The sequence below is a fragment of the Hemiscyllium ocellatum genome, chromosome 33 (genome assembly GCF_020745735.1).
Source record: "Hemiscyllium ocellatum isolate sHemOce1 chromosome 33, sHemOce1.pat.X.cur, whole genome shotgun sequence".
In the NCBI taxonomy this organism is placed as follows: Eukaryota; Metazoa; Chordata; class Chondrichthyes; order Orectolobiformes; family Hemiscylliidae; genus Hemiscyllium; species Hemiscyllium ocellatum.
In genome coordinates, this window is record NC_083433.1 from 2,166,605 (window position 1) to 2,188,190 (window position 21,586).

At 49.1% G+C, this 21,586-nt stretch overlaps 1 protein-coding gene across 1 annotated transcript in view; it reads left to right on the plus strand.

Annotated features, from left to right (window-relative positions):
- The first annotated feature begins 911 nt into the window (after nucleotides 1-911).
- The window catches only part of ddx47 (DEAD (Asp-Glu-Ala-Asp) box polypeptide 47), a 33,155-nt gene continuing 12,480 nt past the window's right edge, over nucleotides 912-21,586 (plus strand). The window contains exons 1-6 of the mRNA XM_060849286.1: nucleotides 912-974; nucleotides 1,850-1,943; nucleotides 8,331-8,519; nucleotides 10,153-10,224; nucleotides 15,258-15,376; nucleotides 20,188-20,259. Of these exons, the coding sequence (XP_060705269.1) occupies nucleotides 933-974; nucleotides 1,850-1,943; nucleotides 8,331-8,519; nucleotides 10,153-10,224; nucleotides 15,258-15,376; nucleotides 20,188-20,259 (588 nt within the window). The 5' untranslated portion in view covers nucleotides 912-932. The remainder of the gene's footprint in view (nucleotides 975-1,849; nucleotides 1,944-8,330; nucleotides 8,520-10,152; nucleotides 10,225-15,257; nucleotides 15,377-20,187; nucleotides 20,260-21,586) is intronic.

Sequence of the window (21,586 nt, forward strand, 5' to 3'; positions counted from 1 at the left end):
GTACACCCCAATGCCACATGGTACTCTTACCCAGGGTACGCCTCCATGCCCCAGGGTACACTCACCCAGGGTTCACTCCCATGACTCAGGTGACACTCACCCAGCGTACAATGTCATGCCTCTGGGTACACTCATACAGAGTGCACCACCATGACACCTGAACACCCATGCAGGGATACACCCATGCCCCTGGGTACACTCATACAGAGTGCACCACCATGACCCCTGGAACACCCACACAGGGATACCTTCATCCCCTGGGCACACTCACCAGGGTACAACCCCATGCCCTATGGTATACTCACCCAGGATACATCCTCATGGTCCAGGGTACACCCCAATGCCACATGGTACTCTTACCCAGGGTACCCCTCCATGCCCCAGGGTACACTCACCCAGGGTTCACCCCCATGCTCCATGGTACACTCACCCAGGGCACACCCTCATGACTCAGGTGACACTCACCCAGCGTACAATGTCACCCTGGGTACACTCATACAGAGTACACCTCCATGACACCTGAACACCCATGCAGGGATACACCCATGTCCCTGGGCACACTCATCCAGGGTACATCCTTATGGTCCCCGTGTACCCTCACCCAGGGTACACCCTCATAGCCCTGTGTACACTCACCCAGGGTACACCCTCATAGCCCTGTGTACACTCACCCAGGGTACACCCCCATGCTCCATGGTGCACTCACCCAGGGTACACCCCCATGCTCCATGGTACACTCCCATGTCCCAGGGTACACCCCCATGCTCCATGGTGCACTCACCCAGGGTGCACCCCCATGCTCCATGGTGCACCCCCATGTCCCATGGTGCACCCCCATGTCCCAGGGCACAGCCCCAATGCTGCTCAGTCTCAGGACTACATCTCCCAGAATCCGCCGCGCGGCGCATGTGCGGAGTGTCTCCGGGAGGAAGATGGCGGCGGAAAGCGAGGCCGAAAGCAGTTTCCGAGACTTGGTACCGGGGGGAGAGACAGCGGGGGGGGGGGGGTTAGTGGGGGACGAACACCAGCACCGGGAGGAGGGAGGCCTCACTGGGGGCAGTGCACCCCCCAGCCCAGGCCGAGCCGTGTCCCCCCCCCGGGATGGTGTTGGCCGGGGGCCCCGCTCTGGAAGCTCGTGCTCCCCAATAAACCCGTGAGACTATACCCGGGGGCGGCGTGATATTTACCTTGTACCCCCCAGTGATGAGGGTGTTTACCCCAACCCCCCCCCCCGGGCGGTGAGGGTGTTCCCCCCCCGGGCGGGGGGGGTGTTCCCCCCCCCCCCCCGGGCGGTGAGGGTGTTCCCCCCCCCCCCCGGGCGGTGAGGGTGTTCCCCCCCCCGGGCGGTGAGGGTGTTCCCCCCCCCCCCCGGGCGGTGAGGGTGTTCCCCCCCCCCCCCGGGCGGTGAGGGTGTTCCCCCCCCCCCCCGGGCGGTGAGGGTGTTCCCCCCCCCCCCCCCCGGGCGGTGAGGGTGTTCCCCCCCCCCCCGGGCGGTGAGGGTGTTCTCCCCCCCCCCCCCGGGCGGTGAGGGTGTTCCCCCCCCCCGGGCGGTGAGGGTGTTCCCCCCCCCCCCCCCCCCCGGGCGGTGAGGGTGTTCCCCCCCGGGCGGTGAGGGTGTTCCCCCCCCCCCCCCCCCCGGGCGGTGAGGGTGTTTCCCCCCCCCCCCCCCCGGGCGGTGAGGGTGTTCTCTCCCCCCCCCCCCCCCGGGCGGTGAGGGTGTTCCCCCCCGGGCGGTGAGGGTGTTCCCCCCCCCCCCCCCGGGCGGTGAGGGTGTTCCCCCCCGGGCGGTGAGGGTGTTCCCATGCCGTGTGACCATGTGACGGTGTATAATCTGTGTCTGTTCCCCCAGGGAGTCACCGAGGTTCTCTGTGAGGCCTGTGAGCAGCTGGGATGGAAATGCCCCACCAGAATCCAGAAGGAAGCTCTGCCCGTCGCTCTGCAAGGTGGGTCCCATTGCTTCATCTCTACACGGTCACATCACACCCGCTTCCTAATTGCTTCATGTTTACATATTTGAACTCTCCATTTGCTTCTTTAAGTGAACACTAATGATCCTGTGTTTTTTCTCTGAAATCAGGGATGATTTTATTTGGTGTTCCTGGCCCAATATTAATTAATATTATTGAAACATTTAGCCATTCATTGTGAAATTGCTCCTTCTAGGCTCTGGCTGTGCACCACTGACTGCTCCGTCCCGACCTTAACAACAGTTGACTCCACCTTGGCTGGAAAGAAGCTGATCTGTTTTGAAATGGTGATAAGTATTCACAGAGGCTCAACTAAACTAATTCCTGGAATGAATGGATTGCCTGTTGGGGAAAGGCTAGACAGGATAGGCCTGTGGTCTCTGGAGTTTAGAAGAGTCATAGAGATGTACAGCACTGAAACAGACCCTTTGCCCCAACCCATCCATGCCGACCAGATATCCCAACCCAATCTAGTCCCACCTGCCAGCACCTGGCCCATATCCCTCCAAACCCTTCCTATTCATATACCCATCCAAATGCCTCTTAAATGTTGCAATTGTACCAACCTCCTCACATCCTCTGGCAGCTCATTCCATACACATACCACCCTCTGTGTGAAACAGTTGCCCGGTTGGTCCCTTTTATATCTTTCCCCTCTAACTCTAAACCTGTGCTGGACTCCACGACCCCAGGGAAATACTTTCTCTGTTTATCCTATCCATGCCCCTCATAATTTTATAAACCTTTATAAGGTCACCCCTCAGCCTCTGACGCTCCAGGGAAAACAGCCCTTATTCTGTTTTCAGCTTATTCAGTGCCTCCTTATAGCTCAGACATTCCAACCCTGGCAAGACCGTTGTAAATCTTTTCTGAACCCTTTCAAGTTTCACAACATACTTCCGAAAGAATTACACTCTGTTGGAGAAATTACCCAATTGAACAGCGACCACACGATTTCAGATCGGGTGAAATTGACAAGCTGTTTATTACAAGCAATATTACTGAAAGAGAAATTGCCGAGGCTGACACAGAAGTGACTGTCTGTACAGGTAGATCAAAGGTTCTCTTCCCTGAGCAGTGGGCCCAGGCAGTTTTATTGGGGTACAGTAATGTGGTGTGAGTTACAGGACAATCAAGAGTAAAACACTATCATTGGGAGGACAATCAGCCGTCCGGTAGCAGTAATCAGTCCGTGGTTGAGTTAGGAGATCCCGATCATCTGCAAGAGTAGGTGCTAATGTCTCTCACCCTGGCATCAATGGGTTTCCATTGTGGTTAGTCCACAAGTGAGGTATCTTGGTGCCTTTCAGTCTATGCATCCTTTGTGGAGTTCCAGTATGTGTGAGGAGTGAGGCTGCCCCTAGGGAATCGGGAGCAGTTGTGCTTACTGAGGGCGAGGAAGTCTATTGTCAGTCTGTCTCGGAAAGTGTATTCCCCAGTCTGGAATGGGCTTGAGTCATCTCCGGTTTGCTGCCTTGTGTCTTAGTTAGCCTGTTTGGTCAAGGCTAGGCACTCTGGGTAGTTTCTGTTGTGGCTGAGGCAGATATGGTTCCTTATGCTCTTTGTGGCCGTGCTGTGGGAGGACAGGGAAGCGGATTTTCTTCCACAGGATATGAATAGGAAAGATTTGGAGGGATATGGGCGGGGTGCTGGAAGGTGGGATTAGATTGGGTTGGGATATCTGGTTGGACCGAACGGTCTGTTTCCATCTCTATGACTCAAAATCAAGAGGCTATTCTTGTACAATTTTGAGTTCCTTTACACATCAGGTGACAAGAATGTGGAACTGAGAGAAATGAAGCTTCACAGTCAGAACTTTGTTGATTATTTGAGACTGGGGCATGTGAAAAGACTTGGAAATAGCCTGCTTTGTGATCACTCCATGCAGATTCCCTGCACACACGATATGATGTTAGGACTGGGGAAAATGAGTACTGTTCTGCAGGAAACATTTGAAACAAGACTGAATTAAATTAATTGTCAGACAATGTCTGGATTGCTGCATTTCTGCACATACATGTTCTTTGCTTCGCCCTCTGGTAACTTTGCCCATAAACACATCCTGAGCTGAAAGGCTCATAATGACCAAGAGATGGTCATTCAGTCATTGAATCTGCCTGTCTTGTCACTTAGGTCACCATTGGTAATGTATCTCAATCAGTCCGTTTTAATTGGACAAACCTTCATATTCTGCTCATGAGAAATTCAGAACAGCAAAAACAATGGTCTGTGGATCATAGAATTTTAAATGGAAAAAAGAAAATGCTGGAAATGCGAGTAGATCAGGCATTGTTTGTGGATTGGAATCTGAGTTAATGTTTGTGACTTTATATAGGAACTGATTTAAGGTGATGACAGAGCTTTGATCTGAAATGTTAACTTTCTCTCCACAGAAATCTTATCATTTGTTTGAAATTTTCAGTTCTCTGCCCTAATTGTTGAGGGGGAGAATGGGGCAGGTTCTCACTGCCCTTTGAGTAAAGAGGGGCTTCCTGGCATCATCCCAAATGGCCCGACTCAGAATATAAGCTTCAGCCTCTCCTTGTTCAGTAACTTGGGAAGGCTAGTGAGAGACCTCAGGGTGTGTCCACACGTCCCTGAAGGTGGCATGTAGACAGGCAGAGAAAGTGGTAAAGAGCGCAATTGGAATACATTCCTTCATTGGGTGAGGATTGATACAAGACCAGGGATGTGATGGTGGAACTATATAAGATACTGGTTAGGCTACTTCTGGAGTTTTGTGAACAGTTTTGGACACAATTGCTTGAATGCGTGTGTCAGGGAGATTTATAAAACTGCTGTGCTTTGTGCCTGAGTAGCAATAAGGAGAGATTGGACAGGTTTGGGTTGTTTTCCTGAGAAAGGAGGAGGATGAGGGGTGACTTTGAGGTCCAAAAAAAATGATGAAGGGCTTTGATAAAGTGGACAAGAAGGACTGGTTTTCCGTGAGCAGAACATTCCAGCGCAGTACAGGCCGTTGGCTCTCGATGTTGCGCTGACCTGTGAAACCAATCTGAAGCCCATCTAACCTACACTATTCCATTCTCATCCACATGACTATCCAATGACCATTTAAATGCTCTTAAAGTTGGCTAGTCTACTACTGTTGCAGGCAGTGTGTTCCACACCCTTACTACTCTCTGAGTAAAGAAACCCACCTCTGTCATCTGTCCTATGTCTATCACCTCTCAATTTAAAGCTATGTCCCCTCGTGCTAGCCATCACCATTCGAGGAAATAGGCTATCACTGTCCACCCTATCCAACCGTCTGATTACCTGATATGTCTCAATTAAAGCACCTCTCAACCTTCCTCTCTCCAAGGAAAACATCCTCAGTTCCCTCAGCCTTTCCTTATAAGACCTTCCCTCCATACCAGGAGAAAGTGAGGACTGCAGATGCTGGAGATCAGAGCTGAAAATGTGTTGCCGGAAAAACGCAGCAGGTCAGGCAGCATCCAAAGAGCAGGAGAATCGACGTTTCGGGCATGAGCCCTTCTTCAGGAATTCCTGAAGGAGGGCTCATGCCCGAAACGTCGATTCTCCTGCTCTTCCCTCCGTACCAGGCAACATCCTAGTAAATCACCTCTGAACCCTTTCAAAGCTTCCACATCCTTCCTCTAATGTAGTGACCAGAACTGTACGCAATACTCTGCGGTCACACCAGAGTTCTGTACAGCTGCAGCATGACTTCAAGGTTCCAAATTCAATCCCTCTACTAATAAAAGCTGGCACACTACTTGCCTTCTTAACTACCTTATCAACTTGGGTAGCAACTTTCAGGGATCTATGTACACGGACACAGAAATCTCTCTGCTCATCTACACTATCAAAAATCTTACCATTAGTCCAGTACTCTGCATTCCTGTTACTCCTTCTAAAGTGAATCACCTCACACTTTTCCCATTAAACTCCACTTGCCATCTCTCAGCCCAGCTCTGCAGCTTATCTATGTCCCCCTGTAATCTCAGCACTATCCACAACTCTACCGATGTTAGTGTCACCTGCAAATTTACTAACCCATCCTTCTATGCCTTCATCCAGGTCATTTATAAAAACGACAAACAGCAGTGGCCCCAAAACAGATCCGTGTGGTACACCACGAGTAACTGAACTCCAGGATGAACGTTTCCCATCAACCACCACCCCCTGTCTTTCAGCTAGCCAATTTCTGATCCAAACTGCTAAATCACCCTCAATCCCATGCCTCCGTATTTTGTACAATAGCCTACCATAGGGAACTTATCACATGCCTTGGTGAAATTCACATACACCGCATCCACCTGTTTGGTCACCTTTTCAAAGAACTCAATAAGGTTTGTGAGACACGACCTACCCTTCACAAAACTGTGTTGACTATCCCTAATCAATTTATTTCTCACTAAATGACTAAATCCTATATCATATAACCTTTTCCAACACTTTCCCACAACTGAAATAAGGCTCACAGGTCTATAATTGCCAGAGTTGTCTCTACTCCCCTTCTTGAACAATGGTAAAAATCACACAACACCAGGCTATAGTCCAACAGGTTTAATTGGAAGCACACTAACTTTCGGAATGTCGCTCCTTCATCAGGTGGTCATCACCTGATGAAGGAGTGTTGCTCTGAAAGCTAGTGCTTCCAATTAAACCTGTGACCTTAACCTGGTGTTGTGTGATTTTTAACTTTGTACACCCTAGTCCAACACTGCATCTCCAAATCTTGAACAATGGGACAACATTTGCTATCCTCCAGTCTTCTGGCACTATTCCCGTAGACAATGATGTGGGCGGCAAGGTGGCAGTTGGCGGCACGGTGGCACAGTGGTTAGCACTGCTGTCTCACAGCGCCTGAGACCCGGGTTCTAATCCCGACTCAGGCGACTGACTGTGTGGAGTTTGCACGTTCTCCCCGTGTCTACGTGGGTTTCCTCCGGGTGCTCCGGTTTCCTCCCACAGTCCAAAGATGTGCGGGTCAGGTGAATTGGCCATGCTAAATTGCCCGTAGTGTTAGGTAAGGGGTAAATGTAGGGGTCGGGTTATGGGTGGGTTGCGCTTCGGCGGGTCGGTGGGGACTTGTAGGGCCGAAGGGCCTGTTTCCCCACTGTAAGTAATCTAATCTAATAAAGATCAAAGCCAAAGGCTCTCTAATCTCCTCCTTGGTTTTCCAGAGAATCCTCAGTTAAATCCCTTGTGGCCCAGGGGACCTATCTATTTTTACACTTTCCATAATTGCTAAAACCTCCTTGTGAACCTCAACAGTGGCACGGTGGCACAGTGGTTAGCACTGCTGCCTCACAGCGCCAGAGACCCGGGTTCAATTCCCGCCTGGGCAACTGTCTGTGTGAAGTTTGCACATTCTCCCCGTGTCTGCATGGGTTTCCTCCGGGTGCTCTGGTTTCCTCCCACAGTCCAAAAAAAATTGGCCATGGGAAATTGCCCGTAGTGTTAGGTGGAGGGGTAAATGTAGGGAAATGGGTCTGGGTCGGTTGCTCTTCAGAGGGTCGGTGTGGACTTGTTGGGCTGAAGGGCCTGTTTCCACACTGTAAGTAATCTAATCTAATCTAATCTAGTCTAGTATCCTGTTTGTCAGTATTCTCCCTGCCGCCACTTCCTGGTCAGTAGGAGAATGAGCGGGGAGGTGAGGGTAACGGTTTCCCACCGAGGGCGATGAGTCTGGGATTTGCTGCTTGAGACTGAAACTCTCCGCTGGTTGACAAAGGGAACCTGGATCTGACCCTGAGGTACTGGGGCCTGCAAGGGGAGGGGGATGAGAATAAGGAGCTCGGTTATTCAACTGGCGCAGACATAGAACATAGAACAATTCAGCGCAGAACAGGCCCTTCGGCCCTCCATGTTGCACCGACCTGTGAACTATTCTCAGCTCATCCCCCTACACTATCCCAAAATCATCCATGTGCTTATCTAAGGGTTGTTTAAATCTCCCTAATGTGGCTGAGTTGACTACATTAGCAAGGTAGGGCATTCCACACCCTTACCACTCACTGTGTAAAGAAGTTGCCTCTGACAACTGTCTTAAATCTATCACCCAGGTTAGCTGAATGACCTCTTTGTGTAGTGAAACCTTTCTGTGGTTTGTTCTGGACTCTCTCTTGCCTTCACTTGAGGAAATTATTTCCCTGTGCAGGTGTATCTGTGCGTGGTAAGTTGTAGCAGTGTTTGTTAATGCTGGTTTTATCATAAGCTCCAGTCGCCGTAAAAGTTTACTCCTCACAAGGAGAATTTTACTGACTGGTTTCCTGAGTTTCCACAGCGTTATCCTTCCTTCTCTACTGGGACGTTAACTTCACAAATCTAATTTAAATCTAGTGCCAGTCTGTGTGTCAGGCCCTGTTTGATCCTGTCCTCCCCGCTCTCTTTCAGGACGGGACATTATTGGACTGGCTGAGACGGGCTCTGGGAAGACAGGAGCTTTCGCTCTCCCAATCCTGCAGGCCCTCTTGGAGAAGCCCCAGCGACTGTTTGCCCTCGTCCTGACGCCAACTCGGGAGCTCGCCTTTCAGATCTCGGAGCAATTTGAAGCTCTCGGCTCTTCCATTGGAGTGAAATCCGGTGAGTACTGACTTGATTCAGGCGATGACGGGGAATGAGATGTGGGGTCACCTGAATTTTAATCAGATGCTGTGGTTGAGTGGCGAGGTTCTCGCATGAGGCATTGATGGGTAATTTGATTACAGCTGAAAATGTGTTGCTGGTTAAAGCACAGCAGGTTAGGCAGCATCCAAGGAATAGGAAATTCGACGTTTCGGGCATAAGCCCTTCATCAGGATTAAGCCTAACTCTAATGCAGCACTCGCTAACTCCAATTAACAACTGTCCTGATCTAAAAATTATTAATAACTAAAGATAACTACAGACCAAACCTGACTCCCTTAATTTAAAATAATGAAATATGGAGATTGAGTGATAACACGAGAAGCAATCCTTGCACTCCACCACACATAGAATCATAGAGATGTACAGCACGGAAACAGACCCTTCGGTCCAACCCGTCCATGCCGACCAGATATCCCAATGCAATCTAGTCCCACCTGCCGGCACCCGGCCCATATCCCTTCAAACCCTTCCTATTCACATACCCATCCAAATGCCTCTTAAATGTTGCAATTGTACCATCCTCCACCACATCCTCTGGCAGCTCATTCCATACACGTACCACCCTCTGTGTGAAAAAGTTGCCCCTTAGGTCTCTTTTATATCTTTCCCCTCTCACCCTAAACCTATGGCCTCTAGTTCTGGACTCCCCAACTCCAGGGAAAAGACTTTGTCTATTTATCCTATCCATGCCCCTCATAATTTTGTAAACCTCTATAAGGTCACCCCTCAGCCTCTGACGCTCCAGGGAAAACAGCCCCAGCCTGTTCAACCTCTCCCTGTAGCTCAAATCCTCCAAAATCCTTGTACATCTTTTCTGAACCCTTTCAAGTTTCACAACATCTTTCTGATTGGAAGGAGATCAGAATTGCATGCAATATTCCAACAGTGGCCTAACCAATGTCCTGTACAGCCGCAACATGACCTCCCAACTCCTGTACTCAATACTCTGACCAATAAAGGAAAGCATACCAAACGCCGCCTTCACTATCCTATATCCCTGCGACTCCACTTTCAAGGAGCTATAAACCTGCACTCCAAGGTCTCTTTGTTCAGCAACACTCCCTAGGACCTTACCATTAAGTGTATAAGTCCTGCTAAGATTTGCTTTCCCAAAATGCAGCACCTCACATTTATCTGAATTAAACTCCATCTGCCACTTCTCAGCCCATTGGCCCATCTGGTCCAGATCCTGTTGTAATCTGAGGTCACTCCACCCTTCAGGCACTCTGCGTGTATTCATGATGAAGGACTTTTGCCCGAAACGTCGATTTTACTGCTCCTTGGATGCTGCCTGAACTGCTGTGCTTATCCAGCACCACTAATCCAGCAATCTGAGGTAACCCTCTTCGCTGTCCACTACACCTCCAATTTTGGTGTCATCTGCAAACTTACTAACTGTACCTCTTATGCTCACATCCAAATCATTTATGTAAATATCCCATTTAATAAGATTGTGTTTATTTAGCACATTCTTTGGTTAAAAGTACCCAAATGTTTTGGGGTTTGACTGAGTGGTTTGACCTCAGTGTGATGGTGAGGTTCTGCTTTCCATGATAATCTGAAAGATTGTCTTTCTTTTTGCTTACAGCGGTGATAGTGGGTGGAATCGATATGATGTCACAAAGTCTCGCTCTGGCAAAGAAGCCTCATGTTATTATTGGTGAGTGTTTACATCGCCTCCACTTGCCGAGGTCACTGCTCTCTGTGGTGGAATGCTGTAGCTCCATACCTGCCCTTTACTCATGTGCATGTACCAGGGCAGTCGGCTCTGGAATGCTTCATGCTGAACCTCCTCCTGTTTGACTGTAATAAGACCATACACACAGGAACTGGAGGCGGCCCTTTGGCCCCTCCAGCCTACTCCACTATCCAATAGGATTATGGCTAATCCATGACATTGCTCATGTCCACTTTCCTGCCGTCATCTGTAACCCTTGATTCCCTGACTGGTCAAGAGTCTATCTCAGCCTTAAAAATCCCACAGCTTTCTGTGGCAAAGAGTTCCAAAGACACTCCATCCTCTGAGAAAAGAAATTCCTCCTCATCTCAGCCTTAAATTCGCACCCTTTATTCTGAGATCATGCCCTCTGCTGCTAGACTCTCTCATGAGGGAAATATCCTCTCAGCATTGCCTTTGTCAAGCACCTTAAGGATCCTGTATGTTTCAATGAGATCATATTCTAAACTCTAGAGAGTAGAGTCCCAACCTGTTTAACTTTTGCTCATAAAATAATCCCTCCATACTGAGGATCATTGAGTGAATCTTCTCTGAAATGCCTCCAATTTAATACCTTTCCTTAAATCCTTATCTTCCCTTGCCTGCCAAACTTCAGAGGTATGGTCAGAGGTAAAACCCTTGCAGCTCCTGTCTCCTTCCAGTCCTGCCATTCCATCTAACCCTAAACCAGACACTGAGGTCAAAAGGAGTATCCAGCCCCCAGACCTGAGTGAGGTCAGCTACCAGTTTCTGTGGAGAGAGCCTGGACTCCGGTTCTGTGTCAGTGTGATCTGTCCGAATGAGCCTGTGAACCACGATGACTGTCTTTTCAATTCCTTTATGATGGAGTGCAGGAAGTGAGTGTTGGAGGTGGATTGTAACTGGAATATTAATGATTGTGGTTCTTATCTTCATATTTGTCATGTACCTGGGAATTGGTATGCCTGGTGTTTGAGAGTTTGGTGGTGATTTCTTTGCTGCTGTGAAGGTGGGAGACACTGTTCGTTCATCCATATGTTTTATTAGAGTGTTCATGGGGAATGCTAATGGACTGTGGGCTGGGAGCAAGGTGAGGTACCTGGTAGTGGGGAGGTGGAATGTTGCACTCCCCTCGCCTGATGTTTAAGTATATGCTTCCCGACAGGAATCATAGCCTCCTGTTCAGGAACTGTTTGCTTGTTCTGAAAAACGCAGGATTGCTGAGCCCTGTTGTGGTAACAAATCCCATCTCCCTGACCCCAGAGAACAGCTAACAGGATGAGGGAAGAATAGACCTTCCTTGTGTCTCTTGAGGCCCGTGGTACTGAGCTGGACACAGACTCTGGTGACCTCTGCCCAGACAGATCTCCCACAGCAGCCTGTGACCCTGGTTGATAAGGTAGACACTGGACAGATTAGTTTAGTGATCTGGGACAGCTTTGGACAGGTTACTGAAAGCAAGTTATCCTGGTTAACTAGGAAGACATTGGATAAGATAGCCTGGTTAACAGGAATGACACTGACCAGGTGAAGCATTTTATCCAGGAGAACAGTGAACTGATTACTCCAACTATTTGGAAGGACACTTTTTTTTTCTCTTCACTGAAGGGATGTGATCATTGTTGGCGAGGCCAGTATTTCTTCTGCACCTTATTGCCCCTGAGGGGATGGTAGGTGCCCCTGAGGGGATGGTAGGTGCCCCTGAGGGGATGGTAGGTGCCCCTGAGGGAGTACCCACGGTTTTATTAGGGGGAGAGTTTGAGGATTTTGACTTGGCAATATTGAAGAAAAGGTGATATACTTTCAAGTCAGGATGGTCTGTGGATTGCAGGGGAATGTACAGGGGGTAGTGTTGCCATGGATCTGCTGCCTTTATCCTTCACGATGGCAGAGGTTGTGGGTTTGGAAGGGGCTGACTAAGGAGCCTGGGTAAGTTACTGCAGTGCAGCTTGTAGATGATACACACTGCTGCTCCTGCAAATCAGTCACGATGGTCAAATGGGCTGCTTTGTCCTGGATGGTGTGAAGCTTCTTGAGTGTTGTTGGAGCTGCCCCCATCCAAGCAAGTGGGGAGTATTCCATCACACTCCTGACTTGTGCCTTGTAGATGGTGGATAGGCTTTGGGGAGTCAGGAGGGGAGTTACTCACTGCAGGATGCTTAGTCTGTAGCCTGCTCTTGTAGCCAATGTATTATGTGGCTGACCCAGTTCAGTTTCTGGTCAGCGGTAATTCCCAGGATGTTAATAGTAGGGGATTCATTGATGGCAATGCTGCTGAATGTTAAGGGGAGATTCTATCTTGTTGAACAGGGTCATTGTGTGTCACACGTGTTACTTGCCACTTGTCAGCGCAAGCCTGGATATTGTCCTGATCTTGTTGCATTTGGACTTGGGCTGCTTCAGTATCTGAGGAGTTGTGAATGATGCTGAACATTGTGCAATCATCAGTGAACATCCCCACTCCTGACCTTAACGATGCAGGGAAGGTCATTGATGAAGCAGCTGAAGGTGGTTGGGTCTTAGACACCCTGAGGGACCCTGCAGAGATGTCCTGGAGCTGAGATGACTGACCTTCAACAACCACACCCATCTTCCTTGTGTCTGGTATGACTCCAGCTAGTGGAAAGTGTGCCCCTGATTCCCATTTATTCCCAGCTTTGCTCTGGCTCATTGATGCCGCCCTCGGTCAGGTGGTGCCTTGCTATCGATGGGAGCCTCTTTCAACTCAGCTCTAGGATTCAGCTTTTCTGTCTGTGTTTGAATGTTGAGTGGCCCTGGGGGATCCCAAACTGGGCGTCACTGAGCAGGTGCTGCTCGATGGCACTGTTGATGCCACCTTCCATCACTTTAGAACATAGAACAATACAGCGCAGAACTGGCCCTTCGGCCCTCGATGTTGCACCGACCTGTGAACTATTCTCAGCTCGTCCCCCTACACTATCCCAAAATCCTCCAAGAGTTTATCCAAGGATTGTTTAAATCTCCCTAATGTAGCTGAGTTGACTACATTAGCAGGTAGGGCATTCCACACCCTGACCACTCTCTGTGTAAAGAGATGATGACTCTGTATTGCTCAGGTTGCATTGTGAAAAGAGCCCAGACTTTTCCATGTTGGCTAGCTGCCAGTTTTATCCTGTACTGGAACAGCTTGGCTAAAGGCTTTACAAGTTGTCAGTGCTGCTGTGGGAATATGATCAGGGATTACATCCTTTGCAGTATCCAGTCCCTCCAGCTGGTTCTGGCTGAAGCCTGGCATCTCTGGGGACCATTGGAGGAGGATGAGATGGATCATTCACTCAGCACTTTGGCTGAGGATTGTCTTCTGCTTTGCTGTGTTGGGCTACCCCAGCACTGAGCATGGGGATGTTTACGGAACCTTCTCCACCTGTTAACTGTTTAATTCTACACCATCATTCACTGGTTACCACTGGCTTACTCCAGTTACCCAGGAGAACTCTGCACCAGATTAAAGATATTGTGGACCATGTGGATAAGATGGTAAAGAAGGCATATAGCGCGCTCGATTTTATCATAGTGTCATAGAGATGTCCAGCACAGAAATCGACAGGATACAGAGCTGGGCTAAGATGTGGCAGATGGCGTTCAACCTGGATAACTGCAAAGTGATTCATTTTGGAAGGTCAAATTTGAATGCAGAATACAGGGTTAAGGGCAGGATTCTTGGCAGTGTGGAGGAACAGTGGGATCTTGGGGTCTGCATACATAGATCCCTCAAAGTTGCTATCCAAGTGGATAGGGTTGGTAAGAAGGCAAATGGTGTGTTGGCTTTCATTAACAGGGGGGTTGAGTTTAAGAGCCGTGAGGTTTTACTGCAGCTGTATAAAACCCTGGTTAGACCACACTTGGAATATTGTGTCCAGTTCTGGTTGCCTCATTATAGGAAGGATGTAGATGTTTTAGAGAGGGTGCAGAGGAGATTTACCAGGGTGCTGCCTGGACTGGAGGGCATGTCTTATGAAGAAAGGTTGAGGGAGCTCGGGCTTTTCACACTAGATAGAAGGAGGAAGAGAGGTGACTTGATAGAGGTGTACAAGGTAATGAGAGGCATAGAGTCGATAGCCAGAGACTTTTCCCCAGGGCAGAAATGGTTCTTACGAGGGGTCATAATTTTAAGGTGATTGGAGGAAGGTATGGGGGAGATGTCAGAGGTAGGTTCTTAACACAGAGAGTGGTGGGTGTGTGGAATGCACTGCCAGTGGTGGGAGTAGAGTCAGAGACATTGGGGACATTGAAGCGACTGCTGGACAAGCCCATGGACGGCAGTAAATTGTGTGTGTATGTTAGGTTGATCTTCGATTAAGATAAATGCTCAACACAACATCATGGGCTGAATGGCCTGAACTATTCCGTACTGTTCTAAACTGACCCTTTGATCCAACCCGTCCAAACCAACCAGATATCCTAACCTGATGTAGTCCCATTTGCCAGCATTTGGCCCATACCCCTCTTAAACCCTTCCTATTCATGTACCCATCCTGATGCATTTTAAATGCTGTAATTGTACCAGCCTCCACCCCTTCCTCTGGCAGCTCATTCCATACACGTACCACCCTCTGTGTGAAAAAGTTGCCCCTTAGGTCATCAGTCGAGGCATTGAGTGTAAACTGTATAAGACTTTATTTGGTGTACTGTGCTAGTTCTGGTCTCCACAGTGTAGGAGGGATGTGGAGGTTTTGGAGAGGGTGCAGAAGAGATTTACCAGGATGTTGTCTGGATTAGGGTGAATTAGCTGTCAGGTGAGGTTGGAAAAATTTGGATTGTTTTTGCTAGAGTGTCAGAATCTGAAGCTCTGACTGATAGAGGTTTCTGAAATTGCTGGAGTCTTTTGCCCAGGGTGGAGATGTCAAATACTCGGGGGGCATAGGTTGAAGGTGACAGCAAGGAAGTTTAAAGGAGCTGTGTGAGAAGGTGGCAGGTTACCCTGGTTATCCAGGAGGACACTGCCTGGTGTTAACGATGTGTACTCTCTTTACCAGCTACCCCAGGCCGCCTGATTGATCACCTTCAGAACACCAAGGGCTTCAATCTGCGAGCGCTCAAATACCTGGTGATGGATGAGGCAGACAGGATTCTCAACATGGATTTCGAAACTGAGGTGCGTGAGCTGGGATATTCAGATTTTCTCAGGTTTGTTTTGTTATTGCCTAAGGTGAGTGAGGTGTCCACAAGGACAGAGCAAACATGTTGATTCCTGGAAGGTGGTGGAGCAGAGATTGATGCTCTCTCTGTGACAGTAACGTATTCCCAAAGACCCTCTGAAAATACCGGTGTGCTCAGGCACCCCAATTCATTACCAAATCCACTGACGCCCCCAGGAAAAGGATGATATCTAGTTCTCACTGTTGCTAGGACATTCTCTGGCTGTTGGTTGTGGAATCTTGATATGCACATTGGTTGCCTGGTCATAGAGGCATAGATAAGTACATCACAGAAGTAGACTCTTTGGTTTAATTTGTTCAGACCGACCTAACCTAATCTGATCTAGAGACGAGTTGAGTGGTGTTGGAAAAGCACAGCAGGTCAGGCAGCATCTGAGGTGCAGGAAGATGGACGTTTCAGGCAAACTGTTGGCGCACTGTAGTTTGGTGCACTGACCTCTATACTGCTGAAGCCAGGCGTTAATGCAAAGACACCTCCTACCGTCCCCTTGACCATGACGTCACCCCCTACAGCCAAACCATCATCTCCAAGATCATCCACAACCTCATCACCTCAGGGGATCTCCCCCACACAGCTTCCAACCTCGTAGTTCAGGAATCCTGCACCACCGATTCTACCACCTGACTACCCCGGCCGACCCATCGTCTCGGCCTGCTCCTGCCCCACCAGATTCATCTCCACTTCTCCATCTACCTCGATACTGTCCTATTCCCACCCCCCCCCCCACCCCTCCCCCCCCACCCCATCATTCCCGGAACTCCCCACATACATTCGAGACACCACCCACGCCCTCCACCTCCTCTAAGACTTACATTTCCCTGGCTCCCAACACCTCTTCACCATGACATCCAGTCCCTCTACACCTCCATCTGCCATGACCAGGGCCTCCAAATCCTCTGTTTCTTCCCCTCATAGAGATGTACAGCATGGAAATAGACCCTTCGGTCCAACCCGTCTATGCCGACCAGATATCCCAACCCAATCTAGTCCCACCTGCCAGCACCTGGCCCATATCCCTCCAAACCCTTCCTATTCATATACCCATCCATGTGCCTCTTAAATGTTGCAATTGTACCAGCCTCCACCACTTCCTCTGGCAGCTCATTCCACACATGTACCACCCTCTGTGTGAAAAAGTTGACCCTTAGGTCTCTTTTATATCTTTCACCTCTCACCCTAAACCTGTGGCCTCTCGTTCTGGACTCCCCGACCCCAGGGAAAAGACATTGCCTATTTACCCTCTCCATGCCCCTCAAAATTTTGTAAACCTCTATCAGGTCACCCCTCAGCCTCCGACGCTCCAGGGAAAACAGCCCCAGCCTGTTCAGCTCTCCCTATAGCTCAAATCCTCCAACCCTGGCAACATCCTTGTAAATCTTTTCTGAACCCTTTCAAGTTTCACAACATCTTTCCGATAGGAAGGAGACCAGAATTGCACGCAATATTCCAACAGTGACCTGACCAATGTCCTGAACAGCCGCAACATGACCTCCCAACTCCTGTACCCAATACTCTGACCAATAAAGGAAAGCATACCAAACGTCGTCTTCACTATCCTATCTATCTGCGACTCCACTTTCAAGGAGCTATGAACCTGTACCCCAAGGTCTCTTTGTTCAGCAACACTCCCTAGGACTTTACCATGAAGTGTATATGTCCAGCTAAGATTTGTTTTCCCAAAATGTAGCACCTCATATTTATCTGAATTAAACTCCATCTGCCAATTCTTGGCCCATTGATCCATCTTGTCCAGATCCTGTTGTAATTTGAGGTCACCCTCTTCGCTGTCCACTACACCTCCAATTTTGGTGTCACCTGCAAGCTTACTAACTGTACCTCTTATGCTCGCATCCAAATCATTTATGTAATTGACAAAAAGTAGAGGCCCCCACCAGTACCCTTCCACTGACACTCTTATTCGTTTAGCTGAACTGGTGCTCACCCTCAACAATTTCTCCTTCCAATCCTCCCACTTCCTTCAGATGAAGGGTGTAGCCATGGGCACTTGCATGGGCCCCAGCTCTGCCTGTCTCTCTGTCGGCTGTGTGGAACAATCCATCTTCCATAGTTACGCTGGCGCCATTCCCTACCTCTTTCTCCGCTACATCAATGACTGCATTGGCGCCACCTCGTGCTCCCACGAGGAGGTTGAACAGTTGATCAACTTCACCAACACATTCCACCCCGACCTTAAATTCACTTGGACCATCTCTGACCCACCTCTCTCCCCTTCCTGGATCTCTCCATCTCCATCAACGATGATCTACTCAACACTGACATTTTCTACAAGCCCACTGACTCCCGCAGTTATCTGGATTACACCACCTCCCACCCTGCCTCCTGCAAAAATGTTATCCCTTATTCCCAATTCCTCTGCCTCCACCGCATCTGCTTCCAAGGGGACCAGTTACACCACATGACCTCCTCCTTTGAAGACCAAAATTTCCCCTCCCATGCGGTTGAAGCTGCCCTCCAATGCATCTCATCCACATCCCGCACCTCCGCCCTCGAACCCCATCCCTCCAACCATAACAAGGACAGAACTCCTTTGGTCCTCACCTTTCTTCCACCCACCAACTTCCGCATAAACCTCATCATCTGCCGACATTTCCATTACCTACAAATGGACCCCACCACCAGGGATATATTTCTGTCCCCATCCCTATCCGCTTTCCACAAAGACCATTCCCTCCATGACTACCTGGTCAAGTCCATGCCCCCCAACAACCCACCCTCCCATCCTGGCACCTTCCTTTGCCGCCTCAGGAATTGCAAAGCCTGCACCCACACCTCTCCCCTACCTCCATCCAAGGCCCCAAAGGAGCCTTCCACATCCATCAACGTTTTACCTGCACATCCACCAATATCATTTATTGTATTCGTCGCTCCTGATGCGGTCTCCTCTACATTGGGCCTTCTAGCAGAGCCCTTCAGGGAACACCTCCGGGACACCCGCACCAATCAACCCCACCGCCCCGTAGCTGAACATTTCAACTCCCCCTCCCACTCAGCCGAGGACATGCAGGTCCTAGGCCGCCTCCACTGCCGCTCCCTCACCACCCGATGCCTGAAGGAGGAACGCCTCATCTTCCACCTCGTAAAACTTCAACCCCAGGGCATCAATATGGACTATACCAGTTTCCTCATTTCCCCTCCCCCCACCTTATCCCAGTTTCAACCTTCCAGCTCAGCACCTCCCTCATGACCTGTCTCATCCATCAATCTTCCTTCCCACCTATCCATTCCACCCTCCCCTCTGACCTATCACTTTTACACCTATTTCCATCCACCTATTGCACACTCAGGTACTTCTCCCCCAGCCCCACCCCCCTCTCATTTATCTCTCCACCCCTGAGGCTCCCAGCCTCATTCCTGAAGGAGGGCTCCAGCTCAAAACGTCAATTTTCCTGCCCCTCGGATGCTGTTCTGACCTGCTGTGTTTTTTCAGCACCACTTGAATGTTGACTGTAATCTCCAGCATCTGCAGTACCCACTTCTGCCTAACCTAATCCAGTCCCATTTGGCAGCACCCAGCCCATATCCCTCTAAACCCTTCCTATTCATACACCTATCCAATGTTGTAATTGTACCAGTCTCCACCACTTCCTCTGGCAGCTCATTCCTTACATACACCACCATCTGCATGAAAAAGTTGCCCATTAGGTCCCTTTTAAATCTTTTCCCCTCTCACCCTAAACCTATTGCTCTCTAGACTGGACTCATCCACCCAGAGGAAAAGACTTTGTCTATTTATCCTATCCATGTCCCTCGTGATTTTATAAACCTCTATAAGGTCACCCCTCAGCCTCCAGTGCTCCAGGGAAAACAGCCCCAGCCTGTTCAGCCTGTCCTTGTAGCTCAAACTATCCAACTCTGGTGACATCACTGTAACTGTTTTGTGAGCTTTTCAAGTTCACAACATTCTTCCGGCAGGAGGGAGACCAGAATTGCATGCAATATTGTGAAAGTGGCCTAACCAATGTCCTGTACAGCTATAACATAACCTCCCAATTCATTTACTCAATAAAGGAAAGCTTACCAAATGCCTCCTTCACTGCCATTCCACTATGAACCTGCACCCCAACGTTTGTTCGTTCAGCAACACTCCCTAGTGTATACACTCGCAAGTGTATAAGCCCTACTCTGATTTGCCTTTCCAAAATGCAGCACCTCACATTTAGTTAAATTAAACTCCATCTGCCACTCCTCAGCCCATTGGACCATCTGATCAAGGTCCTGTTGTAATCTGAATTAACCTTCGTTGCTGTCCACTATGAAATTGTAACCTTAACCCTAACCTTGTCTCCCACATTAGTTCAGAAATATCTCATTAGCTGTAATACATGCCCCAAGATCAGGAAGGGTTTTGAATATAAATACCAGTTCATCTTTGCTGTGGAAGTGTTCAGAGGGAACATCAAAAAAAAACCTGCTGAGTCAATATGAAGCACTGAGCTGTGGGAGGCAGGGGGAATTAACCTGTCATCTGTACAGCAGCCAGCAGATGGAGCCATTGCCTAAGAAGCAACAACCCGTCAAAGACAAAACTCTCAGATTATTCTGTGTGTCAGTTCCAACTCCTTTCAGATTGTGTGAAGTGAGCAAATATATTTTAATGGAAGATTTAAAAGAAACAGTCCATGTTCTGGTGCTCACAGCTACTCTCTCCCCGTTAGTTATGATATTTTGGAATTGTTCTCTGTCCTGTGATTCATTGTTCATGCCAGCCCACACCTTATTTTGCAGGTTGACAAAATTCTCAAAGTGATTCCAAGGGAGCGGAAAACCTATCTGTTCTCTGCAACAATGACTAAGAAGGTTTGCTGCAGAACTTTTATTTAATATATCTGTGTGTGTGTGTTGGTGGGGGGGGGCGGTGTGGTCACTGTGGAGCCTGATGAGTGGTGGTGTGTTTCCAGGGGGTGGTGGGGAACAGGGAGTTACTGTTATGAGCAGCAAGATCCACTCTCTGATCTGTGCTGAATGAATTGCTTGCAGTGTCTCACTGCCATAGCAAATACAGAAATAGAAGGGTATCCAGGAGTTCTAACACACCTCTAGCTTCATTCCTGAAGAAGGGCTCATGCCCAAAACGTCGACTCTCCTGTTCTTTGGATGCTGCCTGACCTGCTGCGCTTTTCCTGCAACACATTTTCAGCTCTGATCTCCAGCATCTGCAGTCCTCACTTTCTCCTAAAAGATTTTAACCTACTGTGAATCCTCTTGCATGGATGCCTTCCTTGAATAAACTCTCCTCCTCCCTCCACAAGGATTTCAGTGAGTCCCTCTCTCACTGCACCCCCCCCCCAGGTCATCATCTCTGCACAGAGGCTCTTCAGCCACGTTCTCAAACAGACTCGCTACCACAGCCACATCTCCCTCCTCAGCAGCTGCCTACGGAACAACTCCTGAAGAAGGGCTCATGCCCGAAACGTCGATTCTTCTGTTCCTTGGATGCTGCCTGACCTGCTGCGCTTTTCCAGCAACACATTTTCAGCTCCAGTGTTGCTCAGATTAACAAGTCCATTCTGAGTCAACGTCATTGAGTCATACAGAATGGAACATGGCCAAAAGAGAAAATGCTGGAAAATCTCAGCAGGTCTGGCAGCATCTGTAAGTCACCCTGCTCTCTGGACTATAGCTCCTCTCGCCCTGTGTCCTGTATGGGCTCTATCCCTTTCTCTCAGCCCGAGCTTTGACAAAGGGTCAGTTAGACTCGAAACGTCAGCTCTTTTCTCTCCTTACAGATGCTACCAGACCTGCTGAGATTTTCCAGCATTTTCTCTTTTGGTTTCAGCAGATTCCAGCATCCGCAGTAATTTGCTTTTATACGGAAACCGGCCATTTGGCCCAACTCATCCAGCATCAGTCATCCTCAATTCCTGCAACTCATCCATGTTAAACAGGTTTCCTAATTTGAACTAGTCCCATTTTCCTGCGTTTGGCCTATATCCCTCTAAATCTTTCCTATCCATGTATCTGTCCACATGTCTTTTAAATGTTGTAATTGTACCAGCCTCCACCAGTTCCTCTGGCAACTCGTTCCATACACATACCACCCTTTGTGTGAAAAAGCTGCCCTGCAGATCCCTCTTAAATCTTTCCCCTCTCATCTTAAACCTATGCCCTCCTGTACCATGGGGGA